At 43.1% G+C, this 13,658-nt stretch overlaps 1 protein-coding gene across 3 annotated transcripts in view; it reads right to left on the bottom strand.

Moving 5' to 3' along the window:
* Positions 1-708: 708 nt before the first annotated feature.
* trim9 (tripartite motif containing 9) overlaps positions 709-13,658 on the bottom strand; it is a 148,411-nt gene continuing 135,461 nt past the window's right edge. For 2 of the 3 annotated variants that reach the window (XM_072489774.1, XM_072489772.1), the window contains exons 10-11: positions 11,461-11,623; positions 709-7,670 (exon numbers count right to left, since the gene is read on the bottom strand). In XM_072489774.1, coding sequence (XP_072345875.1) covers positions 7,590-7,670; positions 11,461-11,623 — 244 coding nt within the window. In that variant the 3' untranslated portion in view covers positions 709-7,589. The remainder of the gene's footprint in view (positions 7,671-11,460; positions 11,624-13,658) is intronic. The other variant, XM_072489773.1, reaches the window with a different exon arrangement.

Below are 13,658 nucleotides of genomic sequence, written 5' to 3'. Positions count from 1 at the left end.
ACATGCTTTATTTGTTTTTTGTAGACAACTTTTCCTCATCAGAGTTCCAATTTCAAACCTTTTTCATTGTTACTCTTTTCATTGTCTGCTCTTCCCCCTATAAGCACCTTATAAATTGACTGCAGTCCTTACTTGCACTCCTCAGATGCATAAGGCAGCACGGTAGCATTGTGGATAGCACAATTGCTTCACAGCTCCAGGGTCCCAGGTTCGATTCCAGCTTGGGCCACTGTCTGTGCGGAGTCTGCACATCCTCCCCGTGTGTGCGTGGGTTTCCTCCGGGTGCTCCGGTTTCCTCCCACAGTCCAAAGATATGCAGGTTAGGTGGATTGGCCATGATAAATTGCCCTTAGTATCCAAAATTGCCCTTAGTGTCGAGTGGGGTTACTGGGTTATGGGGATAGGGTGGAGGTGTTGACCTTGGGTGGGGTGCTCTTTCCAAGAGCCAGTGTGGACTCGATGGGCCGAATGGCCTCCTTCTGCACTATAAATTCTATGATAACCCACTATGTGTAAAGTAGATTGTAATAAGTTTGATTTATTTTTCACACATTGACCATCACCTCAATTGAGATAATTCTGTGAATTAATGAAGTTTGTTCAATTTTTCACCAACCCTTGGAGAAAATCTTTGAATGCAATTAAAAAGTAACATTTCTTTCACGTGTGTCCCAAAGGCAGTTACCCAATATAGATGGAAAGACATCATAACTTATAAAAGTTTATTAGAACAGCAAACAGTAGCAATTTCATCATTATCCACAACAGTAAGCAACATAATCAGCTTGCTGTATGGTCATGGACTCCATATTACAATATACTACAAATCTAATAAGCTTGATAAGCACCATATTGGCCACCAATATCATCACTATGAAAAGTGAGAAATTTGTGGTCCAGCCACTTCAAACCGCTGAATTACAGACTGACGTTGCTCAGCAACAGTATTAATGAATTTTACTGATGATCTTAAATGAACCAGCAAAAAGGTACCGGGCAAATAAATTAGGTCAAATTTCTAGAATCTGCCAATGTATCAAAGATGAACAAATATAACATTCACATATTCAATTTCCTTTAATTACCACAGTTTGTAAGGATGTGATGCTATGACCTCATTTTATTTTCAATTCCTGCCCTCCTACAAGTAGCTCAAGATTGGCACGTCAAGGATTTTAGCAACTAAACTCATCACCCCTTTGTCTAGAAAGTCTTTAAAGACAGATTAAAAAGTAACTATTTAAAATCGTAACATGCAGCATGCATATGTCATCAACACTTTGATACAAGACTGACTATAAACAAAATTAAGGTTCTGAAGGCTAAACACAGTGTTGCATTGTCCTTTTAAACTGATGCCTGGTTGTTTGAATTACCAATAAGCTTTATTTGCACCTTTTTGAGATTTATTAATATGGTACAGGTTAAGAATTTGTAATTTCCTGAGCAATGCAAATCATCCATCATTTTTCATACAAAGCTATAGCATATGGAAGTTTGGGTAATGTAATTAACTAGGAGAATGAATCTGAACGAAGCTTGGTATCATCTGAACCCTGAGATTAGAATATTTGACGAAGGCATAGTCAAAGTACAATGAGTGCAAGATACTTTATAGAAGGGTGCAATAGTGGTCAGAAATGTCACCGTGCTGTTTAGAGGTCTACTCAATGACTAAGAATTTGATCAAATTAAGCTTAAGGTCTGAAAACTATGTTGTAAACTTTACATTAAAGCTGAGAGTACACTTGCTGCTGCATTGCTCTTGGGGACGAACCTTGTATTGCTGTAGTAGAAATAGCAGAAAATGTCACTTCAGAATCTAGGCCCATCTGAATGGTTCCCATAATTTTACTTTTACAGTCCTTCCTATTACAGCGCTTACTGCTCTGATCAGCATGGGCGAGAGGTTGTAATTCATTATGAGCCACATGACTCCTAACCATGTTTGTGGATTGCTTATGTCTGGAATGAGCCTCACATAAGCTATTGTTTAGCTGGAAAGATGAAAATCTGTGGCTTATTTTTGCTGCCTTTGACATGTTTATCCAAATATCTTAATTCAGGGAAGGCAGTTTTTATTGGGCTTGTCAATAATTTTTTCCTTTTCAAGTACTAAATAGTCTAAAATTATGGAAATATAGCTATTTGGTTTATATTATGAATTGTTTTATATGGTACCTTTAAAAGTATAAATTGTCCCAAGGCACTTCACAATTGGACATAATGAAAATAGATGTCTATTCAGCAAGGATAAGATTTGGATGGGTTTTGAGGAAGTAAGCTTTGAAGAAGCTTTTTTGAAAAAAAGTGGACTTAGGGAATGATTTTAGAGGTCAGTGTGGCTAGTGTTTTGGCTATTAAATAGAGGATGCACAGATAGCTGGAGTTAGAGGAAATGAACATTGCAGATGGAGGATAAAGGGTGGGATTTACAGACAACACTATGTGTTTTTCAACAGGGCGAGGCGACCCGCCAGCGGGATTTCCCATTGACAGCACCCCTCACCTCCGGGAACCCCAGCTCCGGCGTGAACAGCTGGTAAATCCCGCCCAAAGTGTGGTAAGGCTTTGGGAACGATTTATGGATGAGCGCAGAGATTTGCATGAAACATACTGGGGGACCAGGAGCCAATGTAAGGGAGTGCGAAAGTGGGTGATGACAAGTTAAACTAATTGCAGAGAAGGATACATGTTGTAATGTTTGAAATGCCTTGGTGGACTTTGTTTCTGGATGGTGGGAGGCCAGGAAAAGGTTCAGACTCTGGAGGGCACAAACATTTAGCAGAAATGGGGAGAGGGTGGGTGGCTGAGATAGCGATGGAGCAGTTTGATCATTATTACAGAGGTGAAAGTAAGCACACTTCACTGGTTGCAGAATGATGTTTGAAGCTCAGCTCAAATCAACTGGATGGATGTCAAGAATACAAATGCCCTGGTTTAGCCCAAGTGTGGCCAAATACTGATCCCGTCCCACAATGAGCGGTGATTGGGACCTGTCTGAGTGGGATGATTTTCAGAGAGCCAGGGGAAAGACAGTTGAAGTCCTGGATGCTCTGATGAAAGAAGCTTCTCTCTCTCTCTCTCCCTCATGTTTTCTCCAGTAAAGCTGCATAACTGTGCTCAGAATCTGAATGAATCTACAGCAAAAACCTCAAACTGAAAGCCTAAATTGAAGGAAGAAAAGCTGAATAGCTGTACACAGAATCTGCATGAATCTACAGTGAAAACCTCGAACTGAAAGCCTAAATTAAAGGAAAGTCTGCTAAAAGACAATCATCTGAAACAAAGGTCGCGATTTAACTAAATGGGAACAAAGTCCCATCGTTAGCGTGTTTCCCAGCACTCGCAGCCCCGATAAACACAAGGCTATAAAACGCAACTTGCGATTGATAAGGTGCCTCACCGGGTAACTCAGGAATCTGCACATTAATTTGCACATGTGCTGAAATCTCATTTACAGTGGGGGGGGGGGGGGGGGGGAGAAGACCCCACTGCCGGCCAATGGCGGGCCGCCTTTCCCGACCGAGAAACACACCTTGGTTGGTTGGTAGGGGCGGGGGGTCAGAGAACCTCATCCAGCAACTTCCCTTCTAATGCTTGGATAAGAGGATTGTTCTGTGAAGATATGTCGAGTAGACTTGGCATCTTGTCTCTAGAATTTAGATGAATGAGATTTGATCAAATTGAAGTATATAAAATTCTTATAAGGGCTCGAACGATTAGATGCTGGGAAGTTGTTTCCCTGACTGAGGAGCCCTGGGCAGCACAGTGCACTGTGGCTTCACAGCACCAGGGTCCCAGGTTCGATTCCCTGCTGGGTCACTGTCTGTGCGGAGTCTGCAAGTGCTCCCTGTGTCTGCGTGGGTTTCCTCCGGGTGCTCCGGTTTCCTCCCACGGTCCAAAGACGTGCAGGTTTGGTGGATTGGCCATGCTAAATTGCCCTTCGTGACCAAAAAGGTTAGGAGGGGTTATTGAGTTACGGGGATAGGGTGGAAGTGAGGACTTAAGTGGGTCAGTGCAGACTCGATGGGCCAAATGGCCTCCTTCTGCACTGTATGTTCTGTGTTCTAAAACTAGTAGGATCCCTCAGAATAAGTGATTGGCCACTTAGAACTGAGATGGCAAGAAATTTCACTCAAACGTTTGTGAATCTTTAGATTATCTCTCCCTTAGGGCTGTAGAAGCTCAATCATGGAGTACATCCAAGACTGAGATAAACGTACTAAGGGAGATAGGGATGGTGTAGAAAGGTAGGGATGGTGTAGGAAGGTAGAGTTAAGGTAATGGTGTGGCAGGTCAAAAGGACCCAATCCTGCTTCTATTTCTTATGTCTCTGCATTCTGCATCATAAAATGTATTAATTTCGTGGTCTGTTCAACGAGAAGGATATCAGTGGAAATCTTGGTTTTGATACAACAAATATTCTTATATTTATCCACAAAAATAAATCCTGAAGTGTCTGACTCAAGGGATTCCCAGCTTGGTCCAAAATTATGATTTCTTAAGCTTTCTTGTTTTTTTTCCAGGAGCCACTTTTAAAATTTTGCTAAAAGTGACGTCTCACTTCAGTGGGCAGTATAATCAAAGACCTGGCAAATGTTCACAAACTTCCCAAATAACTTGCGTTTCCAAAGCTTACGCAGTTTTATTTTTCAACCTAAATGTTTAGTTCTCAATTGCACTGAATTCCCATGAAATTGATTTTTTTTGCTCCCATTCATAGCATGTTACAAAAATATTACAAACAGTTCTTGTATGTAATATATATCAAACTATTTTTCTTGGTTATTTGCCAGAACTGTTAAAACATGGTTGAGATTGCAGCATTATGATTTAAGAAAAGGATATTTCAGATGATTATAATGTTTGATTGAAAAATTCTAGCATTGTACGCCAAGTTCAGAGGGTCCTGCAGACTAATAACTAATTACAAACTACATGAGAAACCATTATCTTACAGAAAATTTTAGTTCCAGATCTTAAATACAAATATGCTTGAGTATCAATTTACTAGTTTTAAATGGTATTAAATGAGTTTTGAACACCAAAAGGAAAAGCTGTAACACTTGCCAAAAAAAGGAATGAAAAATAGGGAGCACCAAAGCTTAAGAAGACAGACATATGGGGCGGGATTCTCTGATCCTGAGGCTAAGTGTTGATGCCGTCCGAAACACCATCGCGTTTCTCGATGGCGTCAACACGGCCTCAGGATCAGCAATTCTGGCCCCTACAGGGGGCCAGCACAGCACTGGAGCGACCCACGCCGCACCAGCTGCCGCGGGGTCCGCGCATGCGCAGTGGCACCAACGCGCGCATGCGCAGTGGCTCCCTTCTCCGTGCCGGCGCAACATGGCGTAGGGTTACAGGGGCAGGCGCGGAAGGAGGCCCCCAGCCCGAGAGGCCAGCCCACCGATCGGTGGTCCCGATCGCGGGCCAGGCCACAACGGATCCCCCCTTCCTTCCCCACAGGCCTCCCCGGACCCTTCCACGCCGAGGTCCCGCCGGCTGAGAGCAGATTAGAACGGCGCAGGTCGCGGGGAGAATCCCACCCATGAAATTTAATGCCAAATACATGTGAAATATTGCATTTTGGGTGGAAGAAGAAATAGAAGCAATATAAAGCGAATAGAACAATTTTTGGGTGATAAGGGTGATAAGGGTTAGAGATACTTTGCTGTTTACATGCACAAATTGGTAAAGGTACTAGGACAAGTTGATAAAGCATAACACATCCTGGGCTTGATAGAGGTAGAGTGTACAAAAATTAGTAAGTTTATGGTAACCTTTTATAAATCACTGGTTAGGCCTCAGTTGGGTTACTGGGTCCAATTCTGGACACTGCACTTTAGGGAGGCTGTCATCGAGAGGGCAGAGGAAATTCAGCAAAATTATAGAGGTGAGGGATTCCAGTAATGCAGAGACACTAGAGTAGCTGGCATTATTCTCTTTACAACAGAAAAGGTTAAGGGGGGATATAATAGGTGTACAAAATTATGTATTTTCACAAAAAGCAACTAGGGAGATTCTGTTTCCACTGACTGCAGTGTTTGTAAAGAGAGGATGCAAATTTAGGATAATTGGCAAAAATGAGAATGCATTGCCTATTAAGGTGATAGAAACAGATTAATAGCAACTTTCAAAAAGGGAACTCGATATATATTTGAAAATATCCACAGAGCTATGCGCAGATACAGTGGGCTGAAGCGTCAATCTCCTTTTGTGTTTTATGATTCCATAATCAATTATATCATTTTCCCTACAAACAATAAATGTATCGACTTTGTGATGGGCAATTATTTGTTACACAAGATTAAAACAATTCACTGGGTCAATAAAATGAAATGATGAAACACTTCTTAAAAAAACTAAACAAGTTTGAGAAGTTATTGGAGTGCAGAAAATACTGCACATCTTTAACAGAATGGTCAGAGAACACAGGTCTAAAAAATTCGGAAAGGTCTTTCGAAGAATATTGTGCTTCCAATAACATTTTCTTCAGTCCAAGCTAAAACAATTCTTAAATCCTTTATCACTATCTAAATAAGTCTATTATCAATACAAGTCTATTATTACTTTGGGAATGGTGTAAAAATTTGAGCTACATACATGTAAATGTAACTCCTTCCAGAAACAATTCTACTGTACAACTTACTAAAGGAACAAAGTTTACTATTGGTTCAATACTGGAGTAATCAGCTGTACATATACAGACAAATACTGAAACAATGATCCCATCAGGCTTGATAATGCCTGGAAACTTTCCACATATGTCTGTAGAGCATCAGACTTTTAATCTGAGGGTCCAGGGTTTTGCCAGCATGAACTTGATGGGCCAAATGGCTTCCTTCTGTGCTGTCATGATTCTATGACGTGCTGCAACATAGCTATACTATTCTTTACTTTCATTAAAATAAGATGGTACTCAATACGTGTGCAATCATGCTGCAATTAATCGAGTAAAAATGTCCTAATTCTTGGACATTCTCTAACCATTGTTGCAATCTTTCCCTCCCAATGTCTGAACAGGAATTTAACAGTTTATGAGTGAAGATGTGCAGGTTATCTCTTGGTAATTCAAACAGCTGGTTTGGAATGGTGTTGAATATTGATTTAAAGGCAACAGGAAAGAATAAATCCTGGAGGTTAATAGCAACTGTGAATACCTTGCAATGTAATTGCTTGCAAATGTAGCATTTTCTACAATTACACTGCACTGTACAGTTTTTATTTCCGCGGCAGCTAAAACCGTATGCACAGCAATTAGAGTAGCACAAGGAAGAAAAGAAAAAAATCAGTAAACATAAAATATACTAGACATTAAATTACATCTCAGGCTGCATTGATGCTTTTACAATTTTAGTTAGCACACAGCGTCAAAGCGAACACAAATGTTCTGATAACAATCATTTATGTCTCACGACTATAGAAACTTCAACTATTTTTGGTTTTCCTCCAGTCATTAAGCACCAACTAGCAAACTTGGATGAAGAGATATTGAATCTTTTAAGAATCTTAGCAGCAGGCAGGGATTCCTGATGCTTGGATCCCAAAAGACAATACAGCAGGTTTTTGTAGAATGACCTGGATTAGGATGCTGTTGGGTCTCTTGCAGCAATAGCAGCAGCAGCAGTAGCTTGAGGAATTTCCAAACCAGTGTGGAGTGTCACCTATAGAGAGGTTGAGAATATAATTGATGAAAAATAATTATTTTTGATACGATACTTAAAAAAAAAAACAATTAGTGAACTCCCATGATGCTCAAATTTAAAGAAGGTATACAAATAAATAAATCTGTACATTATCCCGTAGCAGATAAACTTCTCGATACTTGGAATTTTTCATGGATAGGGTCCCTGGTTTCTGTAGCCTCAGCCACTTGTACATCATTTGCTTAAAACGGTTCAAACCTTCTGGCAAATCAAATTCCTAGTTTGTAAAGGTTCAAATTACTAGTTTGTAAAGGTTCAAATTACTCAAGTGACAACTCACTCACCTAAAACTCACAACATTAAACATACCAACCAGCCCGTGCAGGTTTGGGGTGGGCGGACATGGTGAATTTGATAGGAGCCAAAAAGTCTGAAACCTGCCGCTATAAAAATATGTTGCAATGCTCCCAATGGCGGTTGTCATCCTGTTGACAGGTGGCACAAACACCAGTTGAGTCTCATGAATGCTCATTGAAACAACTGCCCACCAGCATCTTGTCAGGCCTTTCAATCTTGCATCACGCCAGTGGGAAATCATGTCAGCATCAAACCTGATTGATAAAGGCTGGCGTACACAAGAGGACCCTCAGTTTGCCAAAGACTTCGGATGAGTGCAACACTGCAATAGTGCTGTGCTGCTCTGCTGACCATTCTGCTGAGGCAGACCGGTTCCTGCCTCCATCTCCATATTGCTGGACCCATGGAACCTCCTGAGTCACCATCTCGGATCAGTACTGCGCCTGGGGTTGGGGAGTACAGGAGTCTCCTTCGGGGGGGGGGGGGGTTCTAGTGGCCTGACACAGATAAGAGGAGGACAATGTGGAAGGCAAATAGTGCGAGGAACGGCATGGGGAAAGAGCAATGGCTCATGATGGCAGAGGGGCAAGGAGGTGGATGAAGACGACAAAGAATGGATGGCACAGAGAGGAGGAAAGCTGGATCCTACCAAGGCTGTACAAAAAGCTCACAAACAATGGGGTCAAAGGATTGCCACACCATTTAATGGAATGGGAAGCACAAAGATTCCAGATGCAGTGAGTAGAGGGCTTGAATGGAGGAACAAACTTCTTTTTGAGGCGGTTATCCTTTTGCCCCTGGTTGCTGACATCCTGCACGATCTGGTGAAGAAATATGGGTTTGGAGAGAGTGAAACAAGTGTGGCTGGATTGGTATTTAAATATGGTGCTGGGACCTTCAAACCTGTGATCGGAGGGCAGATGGACAAATCAGCTGCTGGTCTGCCAGGAGTCAGAGGGGAACCTGCCTGTGCATAATTAATGAGGTTCCGGGCACAGAATCTGGTGTGGGAACCCACCATTCTGGCAAGTGGAACATGCACTGCCGGAATCGCCCACCACTGCACTTAGCGTCCAAATGGAAGAATTACACCCTGTATTATTAATAATACTCCGGACTGTAGGCAGAGACAATATATAGAACATTCTACAGCACAGAAGCAGGTCATCCAGCCAAATAATAATAATCTTTATTGTCACAGGTAGGCTTACATTGCAATGAAGTCACTGTGAAAAGCCCCTAGTCGCCACATTCCGCCGCCTCTTCGGATCCACAGAGGGAGAATTCAGAATGTCCAAATTGCTTAACAGCACATCTTTCAGGACTTGTGGGAGGAAACCGGAGCACCCGGAGGAAACCCACGCAGACAAGGGGAGAACGTGCAGACTCCGCACCGACAGTGACCCAGATCTGTGCCAGAGTTTACATCCCCCACCAGCCTCCTCGTACCCAAGGAGCAGATTCCTTTTATTGTTTGAATGTTGTTGTAGAATATAATTTAGCATTTTTGGTGCAATGTCATGGTGACTAAAACAAACAGAAAATAACCACCAACAAACAGAAACAAAACAATTCACAAAGCAGAAAGTTTATGGACACTATTTTAACTATAGAAATATGCACAGATTTTCCAGTTAAGATTTAGGTCTGTAGTAAATTTGTTTGATCAAGCCACTTTTTAAAACTATCCGGCAGATTTTCCAAGTTGTTGTATGTAGTGAGTTACCTTTAACACCTCAAGTGCGCATTTGAAATTGAAAGAGCTGCAGGCGGAATTCAGGAGGCATTAGGTCCTTGATTTTCATTTTAGTTATCTTGCTACTCTTGTTTTTATTAAATATACACTATTATATTTCAAATGCACATGACGAATGGTGGTGGCTGGCAGCCTCCTTCCAGGGCCAGGGTACAGGGTCAACCGCCTCTCCTCCACCGCGTCCAGGAGGGGCTCCAGCTCCGCATCCTGAAACGGGATGTTGTTGTAGAATATAATTTAGCATTTTTGCTGCCATTTTGTTGAGGAGTGCAGTGTGTATTTGCGGCTGCAGCAGGTCAGCCTCCTGAATGTCAGTCGCGAAACCGGTGAATCCGGCACCGTTTCCCATTGGAATCGATTGCGTTCCATATGGCATCGGTGCTAGCTCATCAACAGTAGCTGAATTGGTCCAGGTGCAGCGCCAGTTTTGCTGTCGTGGAACTTCACGAATCCTGCGCCTGTGTCCACATTTAGTCTCAGAAATGCAGAATGTAGCCCACAATGTCTGTTCTTGTTTGTATTCTAAATGGTGCCATGTTGAGTCAGCAGGCTCTATATTTGAACGCTAGACTACGACTTGAACATATAATCTAGGCAGACACTTCAATGCAGTAATAAGGGGTTGCTGTATTGTCAGCAGTGCTAACTTTTGAGAGGCATTAAACTAAGCTGCTTCTGCTCATTGGTGCTCCAAAGGATGTTAACATTTTCATTGCACTATTCAAAGCAAAGTAAGCAATCTTTCCGTATGCTCCAAGATTTCACAGCATCAAACTTTTCACACAGCACAGAATGCTTACATAAATTACTCAACTTCAACATTGGCAAATGCTTTGGGGCTCCTAAGCAGGCAATACAGTGCATACAATGCAGATTTACTTTCTTTCACTTTGATATTTTTCAGCACACCAGACTTGTCAGTCACCGACATGACCCCGAGGAACTTTCAACATGACTGATTTTAATCAATAGAAAATGATTTAGATAATTTTTGTTTGTGAGCCCTTGCAAATGAACACACTTATTTTGCTTGATTATTTTAATGAAACAGCTTCACAACAGTCATAATCTACCCATGCAGCAGCTCTTGTTTACTATGAGGCAACGACAAGTGACTTTTTAGAATTAGCTTCAAGGACAAGTTGATACAAATATTGAAGTTAGAAATGGCCAGAATATCTGCTCCGGGAGCAATAAAATCATTGATGACATTAAGTTTACCTCATCAGCAGTCAAACAAAGACTGTTCCATATTTCATGGTCAGCAGTATTCCTCTGGTGACAAGTGCTTTGGCATAATTAGTTGAAGTAGAGAGTCCATCAGCTACTTCATTTCTATGGTAATTTTTTTGTGATGAGGCATGGACTTTATTGAGCCATATAACTAGGCTGTCCAATGTTTCAAACAATGCAACTGGAAATTTAATTGTGCATGATATAACAATCCATTTTATAGAAAATGATTTCCTCTGCTCATTAAATTCTAATTCGCCCCCTCCAACATACTCCTCACTCCAAGTTATGCATGCCACGGGGGGGGGGGGTTAAGCAAAAAGAAAGCTCAGATTCAACACTATATGATGATTGGAGTAGAAAAATTGAAAAATCCGAGTAAAAATGCTCATTTAAATGCATAAAAGGAATTACATTTTTTTTTCAATGTATATAAACTAATTATTATACCACAGAACACACCTGCACATTTCTATTCAGGCTTACTGCTGGGAACAGGAGGCCTTCCATATCCTCAAAGGCAACAGGTCCCTGTTGCTCATCATTAATGGAAAAGGTAAGTGTTCGTCTGTTGAAATCCAAGAGCACACCAACTGTGACTCCTTTGGCAATGCCCCCCTCACTTCTAGGGGGAAAGAAACAAAAGTGCTCATTTGTTAAGTGTTTGAAATAGCAATCCGAATCGGTACAATTCCACCTGTTTTTCATGTTTGATAATATGGCATGGGCAGTTCAGAACAGAAGCCGCTCATTTGGGCCAAGCTGGAGTTTATGCTCCATAACCCTCCCACCCCTTCCACCTAACCCTGTCAACTTTTTATTCCTTTATCCCTCATGTATTTGACTCACATCTACCTAAATACATTAATTCTCTTGCCAAATTGGTCCAGCTTCACTTGCTGAAACACTGCACATATAGTCCAAAGTTAAAGCAAAATGCTGCAGATGCTGAAAATCTGGGGCACTATTTTCTGGCCGCATTGCACTCGAGCGAGAGGATAACGTGGCCGGAGAATCTTGGGAGAGCCCTCTCACGGGCCTCGCAGCAGCCTCCGCGCCTTGCGGGATTCACCCAAGTCCCGCGAGGCATTGGTGTCAGAACTCTGCCCAAAATGGGCGGGACCAAACGGCGCTCCCGGAAGTAGTTCTTAACCCTACTTAAGACCTGCTTACCTGTGATACACAGGCCTCCCTCGATTCTCTGGCCTCCCCAGGGAGGCTGCAGCCGGGTGCCGATCAGTGCTGCTCCACACAAATGGGGACGAGGCAGAACGGCACCCAGAGTCTCCCGGGCCATGGGAGACCCCAAGGTGGTCAGGGTTAAGTGCAGGGTGGCTCCCTGGCCCTTCCCCTGGAACACGGTCACCTTGCCATTGCCACCCTGGCACTGCCAAGGTGCCTAGATGGCACTGCCTGGGTGCCAGTCCAAAGGTACCCAAGTGCCAGGGTGGCATTGCCAACATTCGGTGGCAAGGGGGGGCCATGCCCATGAAATGAAGGTGGGAGAATGCAGGGCAGGTACGTAGCGGCCTCCAGGAGGTTGGGTGGGTGATGGGTGGGGGTCCTAGAGGGAGGGGGTGTTCTAAGGGGGCTTGGGGGGGGGGGGGTCTGAAGAGGCGGGGCCCCAAAGTGGGGTGTCCTCACTTGGGGGTTGTGGGGTAGTGTCCATGTGTGTGGAGGGTGACATTGCCCATGGGTGAGATATGTGGGGAACCCACAAGCTCACTTAGAGATAGGGGCACCCTTTCAAAATGGCGGTCCGATCTCGGAGTTCAGCTATGCAGTGCTAAAAAAAATTCTACGGGCTGGATTCTCCCTCCCTGCCCGCCACAAGGACGCCACGGGTGAGCAGCGTACAACGGAGAACTACATTGACCTCAGGCGGGATCCTCCGGTCGCTGGAAGTGCTGAGGGCTTTGGCCAAGGGTGATATCATGACCGGTACAAGCTTGGAGGGCTGAAGTGCCTGTTCCTTTGCTGTATTGTTCTTTGTTTTAATCCCGTCCTATGTGGGCTAAACAGGTGAGAAACACCCCAGGGCCCAAAAAAGTGACTGTGTCATTGAATAGCGGTGGGGAACTGGGAAACTCTCTGAAAAACCCACCGCAAATTAACTTTGAAATTTTGGGGGAGAATCGCACCCCTGAAATCAAAACAGGGATTGCTGGAAATACCGAGCAGATCAAGCAGCTCCTGAGGAGAGAAACAGTTAATGTTCCTGGTGGATGACCCTGCATTAGAACTGCGTGAAGAGTCACTGTTTTAACTTTTTCCCTCTCCGGATGTTGTGGCATTTCACGGGAGCATTGAAAAACAAAGGATGACATTGAGTCACATCAGGAGATAGTAGGTCAGTTGACCAAATGCATAGTGAAGGGGATAGGCTTTAAAGAGTTTTTTTCAAGGAGGAATAATGGGCAGAGTGGTGGAGAGGTATAGGAAGAATATTCCAGAGCTTGGAGCATAGGCAACTGAAGACATGGCAGCCAATGGTGGAGCAATTAAAATTGGGGATGCGACAAGAGGCTAGAATTAGAGGAGACCAGATATCTCAGAGGGTTGTGGGCTAAAGGAGATTATAGAGATAGGAAGAGGCAAGGCTTTGGGAGGATTTGAAAACAAGGATTTTAAAATCAAGGTGCTGCTTGACCGGAAGCCAA

The sequence above is a fragment of the Scyliorhinus torazame genome, chromosome 2, assembly GCF_047496885.1.
Source record: "Scyliorhinus torazame isolate Kashiwa2021f chromosome 2, sScyTor2.1, whole genome shotgun sequence".
Lineage (NCBI taxonomy): Eukaryota > Metazoa > Chordata > Chondrichthyes > Carcharhiniformes > Scyliorhinidae > Scyliorhinus > Scyliorhinus torazame.
The sequence above is the reverse complement of the archived record's forward strand: the minus strand, read 5'-3'. Positions and strand labels throughout refer to the sequence as shown.